The sequence below is a fragment of the Meleagris gallopavo genome, chromosome 13 (assembly GCF_905368555.1).
Source record: "Meleagris gallopavo chromosome 13, MGAL_WU_HG_1.1, whole genome shotgun sequence".
Taxonomy (NCBI): domain Eukaryota; kingdom Metazoa; phylum Chordata; class Aves; order Galliformes; family Phasianidae; genus Meleagris; species Meleagris gallopavo.
The window spans coordinates 1098324-1114009 of record NC_139416.1 but is presented as its reverse complement, the minus strand read 5'-3'; the positions used below and the strand labels follow the sequence as shown (position 1 = coordinate 1114009).

Genomic DNA, 15686 nt, shown 5'->3' with positions numbered 1-15686 from the left:
AGGGTTCTTCCTTATCCACTGAGATAATCATAGGGGGTTGTCACTGTTGGTTCACAGAATACCCCAAGTTGGAAGGGACCCATAAGGATCATGGAGTCCAACTCCTGGCTCTGTGATCTGTGTGGATCCCTTTCAACTCAGGATATTCTATGATTCTTCAATAAAGAAGAGCCCATGCAGGTGGGATGTGGATGTGGCAGCAGATGGAATCACAGAGTAATAGAATATCCTAAGTTGGAAGGGACTCACAAGGATCATCGAGTCCAGCTCCTGAGATTGGTCTCCCCCCGAGCAGCCAGCTCCTGCTGCAGCTCCTAGTGCTCTTTTTCCAGCTGCTACCACCTGCTGTCAAGGAACTGGAGAGTGCTGTAGAGATGGTGAGCGCTGCAGAGACTCAGAGCCTGGTGGAGACCAAGGAATCCATGGAGTTTGTGGAGAACGAGCCCCTTGCCTTGGGTGTGGAGGAGGTAAGAGCTATCTCCTTGGTCTGACTTCCACATTTTCAGTGCAGCAAGCAGTTGCCTGGCCCCTGCACATGCTGGTGGCCCTTGGAGCTGCTCGGTGGCCTTGCATCCCTCCAAGCACAGCATTGTGCAGTGCTGATGAAGCAACCAGCACTAGGAAAGGCCATGCAGGACGTGTGGTAGGGCTGAGCAAGGACCACACCTGTGGGCATTATTCACCCTGTTGGCATTAATCAAGTGGGCATTATTCATTCTCTTGGCATTAATCAAGTAGACTATAGGAAGTTTCTGCAGTGGATTTTGCTGCAGCATTTTAAGAGAGGGCAATGTGTTGGTGCTCAGGAGTAAAAATGACAAGGAGCAATGTGGGCTGAGCTGGAGCCCTCCCCCAGCTGCAGGACTCTCAGCTCCAAGTCTTGTGCTTCTCCAAAGGCAGTTAAAGCTTCTAAAGGCATGATCTGCTGTGGAGAGAATGCACTGCTGCCAGGAGACCTCCCAAATTATGCTAATGTAATGTATTAATGAAAGCATTAATTAGTGAGTATGGGAGAAGATTTCCCCGTGGTTCCTCTGCTTTCCAGCAGAATGGCTGCAAAAGAGGTTAGGATGATTTTGTGTGTCTGAGTGCCCCTGCAGCCACGTCCTTCACTCCAAGCCAGAGCTCCAGCCTCAGCCCAGGGCTGGGTGGCTTTTCTGCGTTGACCTCGATGCTCCCTACCCCAACCTCCCCTTCCTGCAGGTTTTTGACATCTTGCCGCTACACGGCGAGCTGCAGCCAGGCGAGAGCCAGCAGGTCACCTTCACCTTCTTTGGCCACGCCAACCTGGTGGTCCACATCACGGCGCTGTGTGAGGTGCAGGGGGGTCCAACCTACGAAGTGATGCTCAGTGGGGAGGCCTCAGTCGTCAGCTACCTCCTCGATGTCACAGAGATCGACTGGGGGCTGCAGGTACCACAGTTTCTCTTGGGGCTGGTCCTCATCTTCAGCAAGGTCTAGGACTCTTCAGCAACTCTGTCGGGTGGACAGCTTTCCCTGCCCTTCCTCCAGCACCTGTGTAACACATCTTGCATCCCAGCTGTTGTTCTTATGGCCATTTCCCTTCTCCAGAGCTGGGAGTTCCTGCTCCTCAAGGTTTCTAGCACTGCTTCCTTGGGCAGAAGGGTGATGATCTGCAGAGGAACATGTCCTTAGGACATCCAGCTTCTCCAGGCTAAGACCCAAGGAGATGCTCTTTACTGCTGCTTTTGATTAAGTAACAAAATAAACTAGGGGAGAAGCTGAATTGGGCTTCCCAGTCAGTAGGTGGAGAGAATTTCCCCAGAATAACTCCTATTTTCCCTGTTTTCAACTAAAAGCCATTCAGATATTTCTAATTACATGCAGCACTGTCTCTCTTTTTGCTGCTAGCTTCACTAGTGCTTGCAGACAGATGCCCATCCAGCTATTGCAACACACATGCTGCTTTGCAAGGATAAATGATGAGTGGTGGGGTGGTGACCCAGAAGTGGCCATTAGACTTTAGCACTGCAGAACAGGGCAGCTGTCCTGGTTTATCTTTGATTTTTGGTGGTATTTGGTCCTCTTGTTGTGGTTGATTTTGCACCTCTACAAGCCAGCCCTGATTCCTGTTCCTATGCCCTGCAGCTGTGGGATCCCCACATTAGCTTCGTCCCACCTTAGGAGGCTCAGTGCCCATCTTCTGTCCCTCCACAGCTGTTTAATGAAGTTGCTGAAGCAGAGCTCACCCTGCAGAACAGTGGCAAGGTGGGATTCCAGTACCAGGTGCTGAGCCCCAGCGACTGCCCTCTGCCTGGCGTGCCCCTGGTGCTGCCCAGCACGGTGAGTACAGGGCAGCACAAGCACTGAACCTTGGCCCTGTGGGACAGAGAAGGGCTGCTCTTGCCCTCTAGCTGGCTCCCTTGCCAGAAATGGGCAGCCCCGGTGCAGGTCCCTTGCTCCTGCAGAGCTTTGCGGGGCAGTGAGAGGAGCAAGGAGAGGAGCGCCTAGCATCCTACAAGGATGACACGCTGATGCCCTCTTGCTGTGAGCTTCCGAAGTCGCAGCTGAGACTTGTAGCAGCATCAGCCCTGGCACTTCTGCTTTCCCCTCTCTGCTCCTGATATCTCTCACTGTCTGTCCACCCAACTTTCTTTGGTGCCTTCCCCCTTCCTTCTCCCACTCTCTGCAGGGTTATGTTGGACCTAACCAGGAGCAGGTGCTGAAGGTCTACTACCTACCAGGAGTACCTGGAGCCTTCTGCAGGACTTTCCAGATCCAAGTGGGGCACTTGGAGCCAGAAATCATCACTCTGAAAGGGGAGGGGAGCTTTCCCAGGATCTGCTTGGATCTGCCCAGGAATATCAGAGGTGAGCTCTGCCTCTCTGTCCCCAGGAAGGTCCCCTGGTTTCCTCTGTGCTATACACCCATAGGGTGGCTGTCACCCACCTGGAGGCCTGAGAGGTGTCACACCCCAACACCCAGCCCTCCAGCAGCTTTTTGAGTCCCCTGTAAAGGGAACCCATGTGGGCTTTGCCCCAGGAAGGGCTTGCCAGCGTGCCTGCCAGCTGGAAGGATGATTGTCTATATGACCAACAGGGCACTTGGCAAGGACAGATTAGCATCACACTGCAGGGGTGAGGTGTTCCTCTGTATGGGGGAAGATGGGTGGAAGTGAGCATCCAGATTCAGAGGAAAAGCAGCACCCGCTTGCCATAGACTGCCTGCGGAGTGCTACTGGGAGAGAACAAGGCTGGGGGAGATGGGCTTCCCAGATTACATGAGATTGGTGCTGCACTCCCACTTCTATTTTTGGATTTTTTTTCCTTCAGGAAATGAAAAATATGAGAAGATCCTCCAGGAGGCAAGAGAGAAGGTGGAGAAAGAGAGCCAGAAAGATGAAGCAGTTGTTCTTGGGGAGGCCACAGCCACTGAGACACCCGTGGATGACCTGGATACGGTGGTGAGAACATGGTTCTGTCCTGTTCGGCACGTGCCACCCTTCTGCAGTGGGGCTGGGTATGCCTTGCTGTCACCTGGGACCTTCTGCCTGTGATCATCCATCTTCTCTGTATCATCTTTGAGTTTATAGCACTTCGTGATGGAGATGCAGGGCATCGCTGGGGTGCTTGCTCACAAATTCTGTCACTTTATGTCAATTTATGGCACTTAATAGCTGAATGTAGGTGCCCCATCCCTGGAGGTGCCTGAGGTTGGGTTGGATGGAGCCCTTGGCAACCTGATCTGATAGGTGGCAACCAGCCCACTGACTTTGCTCTCCACAGTTGGACATTCGGCTGCAGATGCAAATGGAAGAGATGCTGGTAGAGGAATACGCCGTGGAGCAGCAGAAGCTCCTGCTCTCCTGTCTCCCAGAGGACTTCGTCTTTGACCAGCGAGCTCTTCGGAGGCTTCTCAGGTTGGTGGGGACTCCCTGCCTTTAGGTGCCCCAAGGGTAACAGCCAGCACCACTGCTCCTAAGATCTCCTGCAGAGCTGGGACTGGCCAGGGACCTGGGAAGGACCTGATCCAGAGGGATGCTGTCTGTGAGCAGTTGGGTGCCTTCCCATCTGCAGGGCCACCCACAAGCTTTGGGGGTGCCCAGCTCCCCACCTGTTCCATTCCAATGCAGACCATGTTGCCCATCCATCACCACGGGCAACACCCCTTCTAACTAGCTCTGAAAGAGGCTGGCCTCTTTTGTTCCAACAAATGACTGAGGAAGAAGACACTGCAAAACGGGTGGTTTGTGTTTTGCTGAGTGGGATTCCTCTGGAAAAAGACCTTCCCATGAATCTCATGGGTGTTGGTTACTGCCTCTACCAGTGTCTTTTGGAGTTGGATCAAGACCATTGGAGATCCAATGGACTACAGTGGCTTTTCATAGCAGGGGAGCTAAGATTCGTGGACTCTACAATCCGTGGACTCATATCCATGCACTTACACCGTTTAAAACTAACCTTCTTTTCCTTAAGATCTCACTGCTAGCTGAGAAATGTTTTAAAAGCTCTCCTTATTCCTACTTTCAGGGTGCAGCTGCCTGAGTACATCCTGGACTTCGGCTACGTCATTCTTGGTAACATCCATGCGCACATTGTGAAGATCACCAACACTGGGCAGCTGCCTGTGTCCTTCTGTGCAGATGGACGTGTCCTGCGTGACACAGGTAAGTGGGATGGAGGTGCTTCTCACCATTTCTGATGGTGTATGGCCCCTGGACACATGGAGGGTTTTGAGTGCTTTTTTGTACAACTTGGTTCTCCTCGGGACCCCATGTTCAGTGGTGCAGAACCCGAGTTCTTCTGGACAGAGTCCTGGCCCACCTGTGGCTGCCCAAATGCTTGGCTGCAGGTCTGAGATGGCCCAATCACCTGGGAAGCCTCTCAGCATCTCCACCTCTTGGCTACCAAGAGGTTTTGTACATTCTGTGGGCTTGCTTTGCAAACAGGGGGACCCTTTGTGGTTGAGGAATGCTTTGGTTCATCGTGTCATAACACCTCTGTTCATACTTCATGAGGAAAGAGCTTGTGAGGTCTTCTTCTTCATCAAAAGAGGCTTCCAAAACAGGCTTTGACGTAAGGGTTGTCATCCACCATGCCATGAGACGCCATGTTGAGTCACCATGAGATGAATGATGCCTCCTCCAAGTTGTGGTTCCTCCATTGAATAAGGGAACTTTAGCTGGATATCCCTTCTGAGGAGGTCACCAACCATCCTTGGGGTGCCTGGTGAAGGATTCCTTGTAAGACAGGGCAGCAAGTCTTTTCTGGAGGTGAAAGGGACTCCTTTACAGAGCAGCCACACCTGTGTGACTTTTTGGTGCGTTGGTCACTCATCTCAGCTGCTCCGTTGTCATCCTTGAAGGTTTCACTGTGGAGCTGGACCGTGTGACAAACTTGCCATACTGCGAGACCGAGACGTTCGAGGTGCGCTTCGACCCGCAGAGTGCCAACGTGCCACTGGGAGCAGCAGATGTGCTGCTGCCCATCAAGGTACCACCTTTTGTCACCCCTGTCAGGCAGGACATAGCAGCAGGACCCACCTGGGCTCTCGGCTGGACGCTCTGCTCTTCACCAGGTCACAGGAGGCCCCACGTTTCACCTCTGCCTTCGTGCCTGTGTGACTATGCCGTCCCTCTGCATCTCCAGGGACAGCCTGGAGTTCTCCACTGTCCAGTGTGGGCAGTGTCAGGAGGAAACCATCCAGCTCTACAATCAGTTCCAGGTGCCCTGTAAATGGTTCATTACCTTGAAGGAGCCTGTTAAGAAGGTAGTGTTTAGTGGGCATGGAGGGATGGGTTGATGGTTGGACTAGATGTTTGTGGAGGTCTTTTCCAAACTTAACAATTCTATGGGTTAGTGGGCATGGAGGGATGGGTTGATGGTTGGACTAGATGATCCTAGGGGTCCTAATGATCCTGTGACTTCTATGATTCTATAAAGCAGGGACAGCGCGTAGCTTATCAGTTGGTTTTCCTTGGCTTCTGTTTCCTTTTTTGCCTCCTATCAGTGCCTGAGCACTTAGGCTACTACTCATGAAGCCTTTGGAGGGTACAGGGCAAGGCTGGTTCATCTCAACCTGTTCCCTGTCTGGTGCTCTTCTTGCCTGCCATCTGCGCCCGTGCCTCCCTGTCCCCAGCCCTGTGTCTGAGACTTGCAGGAATGCTGGGTCCATCTCTACAGCCCACAGGAGCCTCACAGGTTGGTTTCTGTGCCCAGGTGGATAAACATTTGCCAGCGAGCGTGCGACGGAAGCTGCAGCAGGAGCTGAAGGCCAAGCCCTGCGTCTTCGAGGTGCTGCCCTTGGCTGGGGACCTCGCCCCAGGGCAGCGATGCAACATGCGGGTCAGGTTTACACCCACTGAAGAGGTGAGTTGAGCAGAGCTATAACGAGAGCACAGGGAGAAGGAGCACACTGCAGGCTGAGCCTTGGAAGGGCTGCTCTGGGCTCATCCTGCCAGTACAGCAGACTGATCAGATGCATTGCTGGGCACGGCAGCACAGACATCCACACCACTGTGATGCCAGTGATCCCTGTCACGTGGCCCAGGCACTTTGGGAGACAGATTGAGCCAGGAAACCTTCCCAAAACTTAGGTTACATCTGACTTGGAGCCTATTAGCATGTGGCAGTATGGACACGGATGCTTATGTGCCTGGAGTGCTCCCAGTGATGTAACAAGCTAGCTGAGATGTAACCATCTTATCTGTGGCTTTGACCAGAGTCAAACATGTTTTGACCAGAGCAGAGAGTTTCTAGCCTGTGAGAGCTCATTTGCCTCTACCTGATTCTGCTGCTTGATACAGCAGTGCCAGGGCTGTGTCTGAGCAACATAACCCTCTTTTCAGAGATCCTACAGATGCGAGCTGAAGATTAACATTTGCCAGAGCAGCCAGCCTCTGCAGCTGCAAGTCTCGGGGTGTGGGCTGGAGCCACAACTGGAGTTCGACCCCCCAGTGCTCGAGCTGGGACCTCTGCTGCCGTACAGCAGTGGGGCAGCAGGGACAGTGGTAGTGAAGAACCCATGCGAGTTCCCCATTGAGTTTTACTCACTGGAGTTTGACCAGCAGTACCTTGCTGAGGAGCAGGTGAGGAGGTCTGGTCCCCGTGCCATGGCTTCATAGTACTTCAGTTTCCTGAGGAAATGTAGGAAGTCCCCAAGGCAAGATCTGGTGGCCTTTCATGGTCAAGTCTTCTCTTCTTCACGTGTTGCTTGGTTTCTCTTCCTTATGCATGCAGATCCTGCGGATGCTGAAGGACTATGATTGCCGCAATACCCTACTGCTGCCTCCACGTGCCCCGGGTGAGAAGCTGCCCCCAGAGGTGCTGGAATACTACCAGGACCAGAAGAGGCTGCAGGATGAGCAGGCCAAGTCCAGGACTGGGGATCCAGCAGGCCAGGAAAATGGTGAGGCTGTCCTGAATGTGTCTCACCCACAAAGATTGAGTGAGCTCCTCAGCCAGTAGAACCAGGTTCACCATCACCAGTATTTTGAATTTTTTCCTTCCAAACAACAAAAGCACAAACTCGAACTTCCCCCAAGGCAGAGACAGGTTTCTGAGTGCCTTGGGCATCTCGCTTTGTGGGGGGTTCTCCATCTTTTTTCATATGGCTGTGTAAAGTGACAAATGGCAAAGAACAGGTTGCCTGGCTGTGTTCATCATCATCAGCCTTCTCCTTGTCCTTCCTCCTCAGCCAGCGGTGAAGATGTCCAGTCTCTCTTGGATCAGGGAGGAAAGCACTCTGCTGAGATCGTTCACACCCTCTCATCTCATTACTCAGTCATTCCTCCCTCCACTTCTGATGGAAGCCAGTCCAACAAGGTGGACTCTAAATCTGAAAGGGGAGAAGAAGAGGAGGAAGATCTTGAGAAAAGACATGGAGCAGGTCAGAGCCCTATGATTATTGCCTCTTCTCTGTCCACTGTGGCAGAAGGGCCTTTAGGCATCACTGAATGCCTGTGCTTTCCCCTTTCTGCCACTCCATTTGCTGCATTCTGAGTGGGACTCGTCAGCAGCAATTTAAGGCAGATCCTAAATGCAAGAAGAGCATGGGAAAGCCCCAGGTGTGATACTGGAGTCAGCAGGGTCTCCTCTCCCAGGATCTGAGGGGGTGGGGAAGAAGTTGAGTATCACCGGTGTGCAAGAGGCTGATTTTTGTACCATGTTCTGCCCAGCAGAGCATCAGCAGAGCACCAGCAGCAGCAAGGAGGCTGCAGGAGAACTGCACGACAGCCCTGTCCTCAGAGCCATCGCCCGCCACCTGGGCATCGATATCTCTCCTGAGAGCCGTGAGGCCCAAAACCGCCAAGGAATCGCCATCATCATCCATGGGGCACCCCTGGCTGGTGCGTGTGCCACACGGGGGTGGAGGAGCAGGGCGAGAGGCATCCTGGTGGGCTGCCACTTGAAGTCAGGTGTCTGTGGATCTGCAGGGGTGTAATGCAGCACCAGGCCTTCCCCTAACTGGTGGAAGTGGCTCATCTTGTGTCTGTACAGCTGGGCTTGTGTCCCCTCAAACTAGGTGGCCTTAGCTATGTTGCCTCATGGGAGCGTGTTGGCTTGTGGCCTCCAGAAGGCCTGACCCTCACAAACATGCCTCAGTGCTGCATGAAGAGCCTTCTGAGACAGTAATGGTGGTGGGACGGGGCTGAAGCATTGAGGTGGCCACGTGGGACAAAGCTCTTGAGTGGCAGTGAGATGGAGATGATCTCCCTCTCTGGAACAGCATTTCTAGCCACATTCAGGCTGCTTCCCTCTTGGTTTCCCATGCCAGTGTCACCATGTAGGCCTTCCTCTCCCTCAAGGGAAGACATCGGCTGCGGTCGCCCTCTCCAGACATTATGGCACAGCCTGCTTGTCCATCGACTCGCTGGTGATGGAGGCCATCTCCGACAGGAGCAGCTCAGCTGGGCTCCGTGCGTGGGAGCTGTGCCTCAGGACTGCCATAGAGCAGAGCCACAAGGAGACGGAGGATGCTGGTATGTCCAGACGTGTGGTCAGAGCCATCCCAAGCACCCGTGACTACTTAATTACTCCACATGAGCTGCTGTCCAGAGAGAGCCCAGTGCCATGGATGGGGCCCCGGCCAGCCTGATTTATGATTGGCAGCCCTACCCACTTCAAGGGGTTGGAACTAGATGATCTCTCCAACCTAAGCCATTCTGCAATTCTATGGCTCTGTTAGTTGGCAGTGTGTAGAAGTGCAAAGCCAGCTCACAAACCCTCTCCAGTTGTTTGAAATCTCTTCATTTCGAGGGCTCACACAGGGACGCTTCCTGCTGCCTGCAGGCTGCTTAGCACATGTCTCTTTTCCTGAGAGTGGTGAAGCACACCTGCATATTTCTCAGGGTTTTTATTATTTCCTCAAAGCTAAATTCAGCCAGCTTTCCGTGGCCATCAGGCAGAACTGCTGCCTGTTTTAACGAGGAAAAAGCCCTGTGAAGTGGCTCATTAAGCACTAGGTGCCTGGCTTGGAGAGTGATTTCACAAACATGAGAGGAAGGGAAAAATAGCCTCCCCGAGGAGCTTCAGATGAGAGACATGCTGCAGACTGACTCTTTTCTCCAGAGATTTTTCCTATTTACGCCATCAGCTCATGGATGTTATGCTGTTCCCCACATGAGACCAGCAACTTTTAAGGTGTTTTGTTGGACAGCTGGTGCTCCTAGAAGTGCAGATTGAGGGCAGACATCAGCTTTAAAGGAAAGCTTTGCATTGCCAAGCCTTGGGTTGGGTTGGGAGAAGATGGGATGGATTGGGATATCCAGCATTAAAAATGTAGCTCCAGTGGAGATTGGTGATGGCAGCTGGGGCAAGGCTGAGCATTAGAGCATCTGTAGGAGAATGTAGGGTGTGGAAACAATGGTCCTGAAGGGTGAACCCTTGGCTTGATCTTTAGGGGACATACCATGCAGCTTTTTTTAGTGGTAGTATTTAATATTGAGTAGTAGGTGGATGGTTGGACTAGATGATCTTAGAGGTCTTTTCCAACCTTAATGGTCTTATGATTTTATGGCTGTGTGTTAGGAAGGACACAGTGTTGTACATTAAATGGCTTGAAAACCCAATGACACACTCAGCTAGCAGTGTCCACCTCTGGGCCCTGCTGAGCTTCTGTCCCCTCTGCAGGTCAAAGCACAGACCCATCTGCCCCTCAGCTTGGTGCTGAGCACAGGCACAGCCTGGACATGAGCCAGTCCAGCTCTGGGGAGAAGACCAGCCTGCACTCTGTCAGCTCCCGCAGCCGGGCGAGTGCAACAACAGGCAGGAGGAGATCAGAAAACCATGCATCCCAATCCCAGAAACAGCAGCTCACGGACCCAGCAGGCTCACAGGTGAAGAATGATCACACTGGTGATTCATGAGACTTTTCGAGTGTCTTTGAGTAGTGCTGGGTATAGTTCAAGGTGGGAAGTAAACCTCTGCTGGGCCATGTGGCTTGCTGGCAAGGTGCAGCCCTGATCAGCATGGCAGCTTGCAGGATGCTGTGTTACAAGTTTGGTTTGCTGCTGTCCCAGGGATGTGTCCCCCAGGGCTCTCTCCTGGAGCCCTCACCTCACAGCTTTGTTATACCTCAGAGCTTATCTCCAAGCGCTTGGAGTTGCCTAGAGTTCTTCCAAGGGGTTTAATTTGTCTTCTGCAGGGCTCCTCCAGCTCTCATCGCCTCTCGCTGCTTCCCTGCATCCCCACACAGCAGTGGCTGAGCATTGAAGGGAGCACAGCTGGAGAGACGGGCTTGATGAGCTGCGTGCTGCCCGAGGATGTGCTGGGAGCCATCCTGTCAGAGAGGCTGCAGGTATGGCACATCCTCTGCTTTGGGTGTCAGGAGGGTGGGAGATACTGAAAGGTGTTAGGGGACAGCTGGAGGGAGTCCTGGCTGCCAGCATCTTGGTGAAGATGCAGATGCCATCAGTTGGCAGAGCGCGGGAGGTTGTCTGAGCTGATGTATCTCTGAAAGAGTAGAAACGTGCTGGCACAGCTGCCCAGGGAGATGGGGGAGTCAGCATCTCTGGAGGTAATCAAGAAGAGGGTGGATGTGGCACAGAGGGACTTGGTCTAGAGCAATTACTGGCATGGGAGGATGGCTGGACTAGGTGATCTTAGTGGTCTTTCCAACCTTTATGATTCCATGATCTGGAGTACCAGCTCCAAGGTGATGGACAACAAGATGGCTTGTGTCCTTGCACATCTGCATTTATTGCCAAGCTGAGAGCCTAGTGCATGCTGTTGCTGACTTTCTCTCTTCCTTTTTTTGCTTTATTCCCAGCTGAGTGACTGCTACCAGGGAGTGGTCTTTGATGGCCTGGAGACCCTCTTTGCACGCAGCATGGCATCTGCCCTCCTCTGCCTGCTCAAAGCTATCAACAACCGTCCTTACATCTATTTTGTGAACCTGTTCCGGGACTATGCCTCTTGGAAAGCCAAAGAGATGGCTGCAAAAGAGCAGGAAGGTGAGAATCATCTCCATACCTCTCAAATGTCCTCTCAAGCTCTCAGCCTTACCATTGCGTCCACCTGGACATAACCAACAGAACTTGTAAGAAATGTTTTTTTTAAATCCTTCCTTTAGTATCATAGAACCATAGGATCACTGAGGTTGGAAAAGGCCTCTAAGATCACCTAGTCCCAACTGTGCACCTACTGCCAATGTTGCCCACTGCCCACATGCCTCAGTGCCATGTCCCCACGGCCTGTGAACACCTCCAGGGATGGTGACTCCCACCTCCTTGGGCAGCTGTGCCCAAGCACTCTTTCAGAGGAGTTTTTCTTGATATCCAACCTTCTGCCTCAGCACTCACCTCGCAGTTGCTTAAAGTATATCTTCATGATATGCAAAACACCTACCTTGCAATAATCTGTGTCTTTAAAGCTTGGATGCAAGTGCAAGCTCTCATGGCATGGTACCTATCCTCCGTGCATCCTCCACGCTGGGACATGGTTCTTGCAAAGCAGCACTTTGGGACATTATCAAACCACAGCAGGGGTTGGGGCTCCCCACTATCAGCGTATCCTGGAGGGTCTGGGAAGGTTTGTGTGCTCACCCCCAGCACCAAGCTCTGTGTATCTGCTAATAATTTCTCATGTGTGCATGGAAGAACGGGAGCAGGAAGAAGTTGCCAGAAGGGAGAAAGCACGCCTTCAGGAGATGGATGAGGAGGAGTATGATGCCCTCACTGAGGAGCAGAAAGCTCAGTTTGATGACCATATACTCCAAGTCCAGCGTGAGAGGAAGAGGAGGTCTGTAAGCTTTACACGGGCAGCTCTCCAGTATGGTGTCCCTGAGGGTTTCCCCGTTCCCATCCCACATGGGGCTCCTGACCCACCTGCTGCCCTCTTCCCTTCCCCGTGCTGGGTGCAGGCAGGTTGCTGGAGATTTGGTTGAGTGACACCACAGCAAGTCTCAGCTCTTTGTTCTGTCAAGGCTGAAGCTTGTTTCCCCAGGGGGAGGTGACTAGGGTGCTTCAAATGGCTCTGATTTTCAGGACAGACAGCACAAGTTTCCTAGGGCAATAGCTAGGTAAAGTGTAGTTGCTCAGAGCCTGTTTTGCAGAAAGGGAATTACTGCAGCTTTTGCTTTCTGATTTAATGGTTGTCTTGTTGCTGGGCACCACTGAAAAGAGCCCGGTCCCATCCACCTGAGGCTCTCAGCCTTTCCTCATACAGGAGATGCTCCAGGACCCGACCATCCCTGCAGCCCTCTGCTGGGCTCTCTCCAGCAGTTCCCTGTCTGCCTTGAACTGGGCAGCCCAGAACTGGGACCAGTGCTCTGGCTATGGCCCTCTCAGGGCAGAGCACAGGGGAGGAGGACCTGTAGAGCTCCGTTCCAGGCAAACCTTATCAGAGGAGGTGCACAATTTAGAATCATAGTCATTATCTCTAGAGTCATAGAGAATCATTAAGGTTGGAAAGAACCTCTCAGATCCCCAACTCCAATCCCAGCCCACCCCCACCAGGCCCACTGACCACATTCATCAGTGCCACATCCCCATGGTTCTGGAACGTCTCCAGGGATGGTGACAGCCTGTGCCAGTGCCTCACCAATCTTTTGGAGAATAAATTCTTCCTAATACCCAACATGAACCTCCCCTGGTGCAATGTGAAACCACCACCTTTCATCCTATCGCTATTACCTGGGAGATGAGACCAATTCCCAGTAGGTCCTGAATTTGGCCATGGGCAGGCACGATCTATGTCATTCTGTCATGACTCTCAGTGATGTATTCTGTTTGACTTGCTGAAGGAGGACGGAGCAAGCTCGAGAGCTTGAGGAAAGGCAGAGGCAGGAACTAGAGCGCTTGAAGGAGGAAGAAGAGCTGAAGAAGAAGTCTAAGCGGGGAAGGAGAGAGCTTGGAAAAGAAAAAGACAGTGTCTTGGGGAAGAAAAGCCAGCCTGGAGGCAGACAGGTGGGTGGTTGTACTATTGCAGTGATCATCACCATCCCGTAAGAACTGATCCAGTGCTTTGAAATACTTCTTTTCTCCTCTCCTGCCTAGAATGCCACCGCATCCACCAGCAACACCAACGCGTCCACCAGCAACCGCTCAGACACCAGCGATGGGGTGGACAAAAAGGGGTCTACAAAGGACCACCCAGACTCTTCTGTAGGTGACAAGGATGAGAAGAAAAAGTGTAACAAGGTCCCCCTGACGAATGCCAGCCCAGCAGTGCCCGTGCAACCCGGCACCACAGAGCAGGAGGAAGCCAAGGAGAAGACGCTGAGCGACAGTGAGAAGATCTTGGCCATGAGGTTTAAGATCTATGAGGCATCACAGAAAGATATCACGCATATTTTATCAAACTGGGACAGAGTTCAGGGCATTCTGGTGTCCTCTTGGAGCCAGGAGGAGGTGTGGCAGAGGACAGAAGAACAGACCAGGCATTTATCCAGACGCAAGAGCAGGAGGGACAGGGAGAAGGAGCGCCTGGAGAAGGAGCGGCAAGAGAAGGAGCGCTTGGAGAGGGAACGGCAGGAGAAACTGAAGGCTCTGGAGGAATTCCAAGCACAGGCAGGGGAAGGTGCAGAAGAGTCAGCAAAAGGCCAGGGCGTCGGGGTGCCTTGCTTGGATATCCAGGTGCTGGACGCAGAGGATGTTATTGGGAAGATCCTGGAGAGTGGAAAGCTGCCCCCAGCAGAGGAGGTAAAGCCTCTGGGGCTCAAACCCAGACTCAAACCGGGTCCAAGACCTGGTGCTTTGTGTCCCACGAAGTGACAATGGCACAGAGCCTTGTCCCACTCTGTGCTGTTGTTCCGCTGCAGCTCCATGCCAGCTATGGGATTGGGAAGGTTCTCAGTTCTTCTCAAATGATGGAAAGAGGGAGTGCCATCCTGGCACTGCTCTGGAGCCCATCCAGCCCAGTGTGCATAAAAAAGCATAGTACTCCACGTAAAAACATTGCCAAATTTTCAGTGTCTGAAAGGAAAGAGCGTGAGTATGAATGTGACTGAGAACTGATGGAGTTTTCTGTGATCTTTCAGATCCTGGATAGACTGGGTCTGGGGCCCTCAGGGCCTCCCATTCCTCCTACTGCATTTTACTCTGTGATCCACTACCCAGAGAAGCGAGTGGCCCCTACGGGAGAAGCCCTCAAGCACTTCACCTTCATAATGCCAGAAGGTGCGATGGCAGAAGAAGAAAAGAAGGAATCCGAAAGTCTTGTGGATGTCCCCATCACGCCTACCATGAAGGTGCCAGGGCAAAGGGGTCGGGTGGGGGAGATGGAGAAGAACCACTGCAGAAGAGCAGTGATGGGCTCCATGTCTGCAGGAACCCACAGCACATCCCTGGCCTGATTCAACTGAACAAACCTGTTTGGGGGAAGGATGGAGGCTTTGGTGCAATCAGAAAAGAGATTTCATGGGCAGAACAAAGCCCAGTAAAGGAGAGCAAGGCAGTGGGCAGATGTGAAACCAATAGAAAGTGGTCATTTATGGATTCTCTTGTGTGTTTGTCTACAAACCTGCAGCTTTCTTTCCAGGGCGGGGATGAATTAGGGTACGTCTCACTTTATTCTTCCTCTTCTTCCTCACCTGGTGCTCAGGTGTCAGAGGAGCAGCTCACCCCCACCAGAGGGAAAGCGAGGAAGGAAAAAACTGAGGGCAGCAAGGAGGTCAAGAAAGAGAAGCGGAGCTCTGCCCGGAGCAAGAAAAATCTCCATGGGACGGGCACGGGAACATCAGCACATCCTGCTGATGTGGAGCAAAGCAGTGTGGACGTGGCCCCCTCTCCAGGGAAGCCCATCAGGTGAGAGAGGAAGGAGAGCCATCTCACCAAATGGTTGGCCATTCCCATGGGCTGCTGGGTGGTGAGTCCCCAGCCCTCCTCCTTGTCTCGTTGACATGTTCCCAACATCTGAAGTGTTCTCTGTAACTGCCAGGCTGAGCAGCTGTCGGTGGATCGTGCCTGCCCATGGCCAGGTTGAGCTGAAGGTACACTTCACCTCCTCGGTGCTGGGCCAGTTTGACCAGACAATGAATTTTGAGGTGCTGGGGACAAAGCGACTGTACCAGCTGCACTGCAGGGGCATTTGTGTGTACCCCACCATCAGCCAGGACCCACGGTAAGGCTGCTTCATCACTGCTCCCTGCTCTGCTTCCCTCTGTACTTGGAGCTGGGGCTGCCCATTGTACTCCAGTGACCACTTTCCACCACTTTACATCACCTTTGACATGAGTCTACCTGAGCACTCCAGTGTCTCACCCAGCTTGGAGCTGGGAACCTCTGC

At 52.7% G+C, this 15686-nt stretch overlaps 1 protein-coding gene across 14 annotated transcripts in view; it reads left to right on the top strand.

Moving 5' to 3' along the window:
- Positions 1-15686, top strand: part of HYDIN (HYDIN axonemal central pair apparatus protein) — a 115382-nt gene that overhangs the window by 77349 nt on the left and 22347 nt on the right. For 12 of the 14 annotated variants that reach the window (XR_014886160.1, XM_085235077.1, XM_085235076.1 and 9 more), the window contains 24 exons: positions 333-467; positions 1204-1413; positions 2179-2304; positions 2654-2831; positions 3294-3424; positions 3747-3880; positions 4491-4627; positions 5326-5453; positions 5539-5730; positions 6180-6329; positions 6809-7048; positions 7200-7368; positions 7657-7848; positions 8138-8308; positions 8768-8941; positions 10092-10297; positions 10606-10758; positions 11230-11413; positions 12059-12200; positions 13204-13366; positions 13457-14101; positions 14440-14649; positions 15003-15205; positions 15339-15521. Coding sequence is in view for 13 of the 14 variants with exons in the window: in XM_085235077.1 (XP_085091203.1) it covers positions 333-467; positions 1204-1413; positions 2179-2304; positions 2654-2831; positions 3294-3424; positions 3747-3880; positions 4491-4627; positions 5326-5453; positions 5539-5730; positions 6180-6329; positions 6809-7048; positions 7200-7368; positions 7657-7848; positions 8138-8308; positions 8768-8941; positions 10092-10297; positions 10606-10758; positions 11230-11413; positions 12059-12200; positions 13204-13366; positions 13457-14101; positions 14440-14649; positions 15003-15205; positions 15339-15521 (4556 nt within the window). In the remaining variant the exon portion in view is untranslated. The remainder of the gene's footprint in view (positions 1-332; positions 468-1203; positions 1414-2178; positions 2305-2653; positions 2832-3293; positions 3425-3746; positions 3881-4490; positions 4628-5325; positions 5454-5538; positions 5731-6179; positions 6330-6808; positions 7049-7199; positions 7369-7656; positions 7849-8137; positions 8309-8767; positions 8942-10091; positions 10298-10605; positions 10759-11229; positions 11414-12058; positions 12201-13203; positions 13367-13456; positions 14102-14439; positions 14650-15002; positions 15206-15338; positions 15522-15686) is intronic. The other 2 variants (XM_085235087.1, XM_085235086.1) reach the window with 2 other exon arrangements.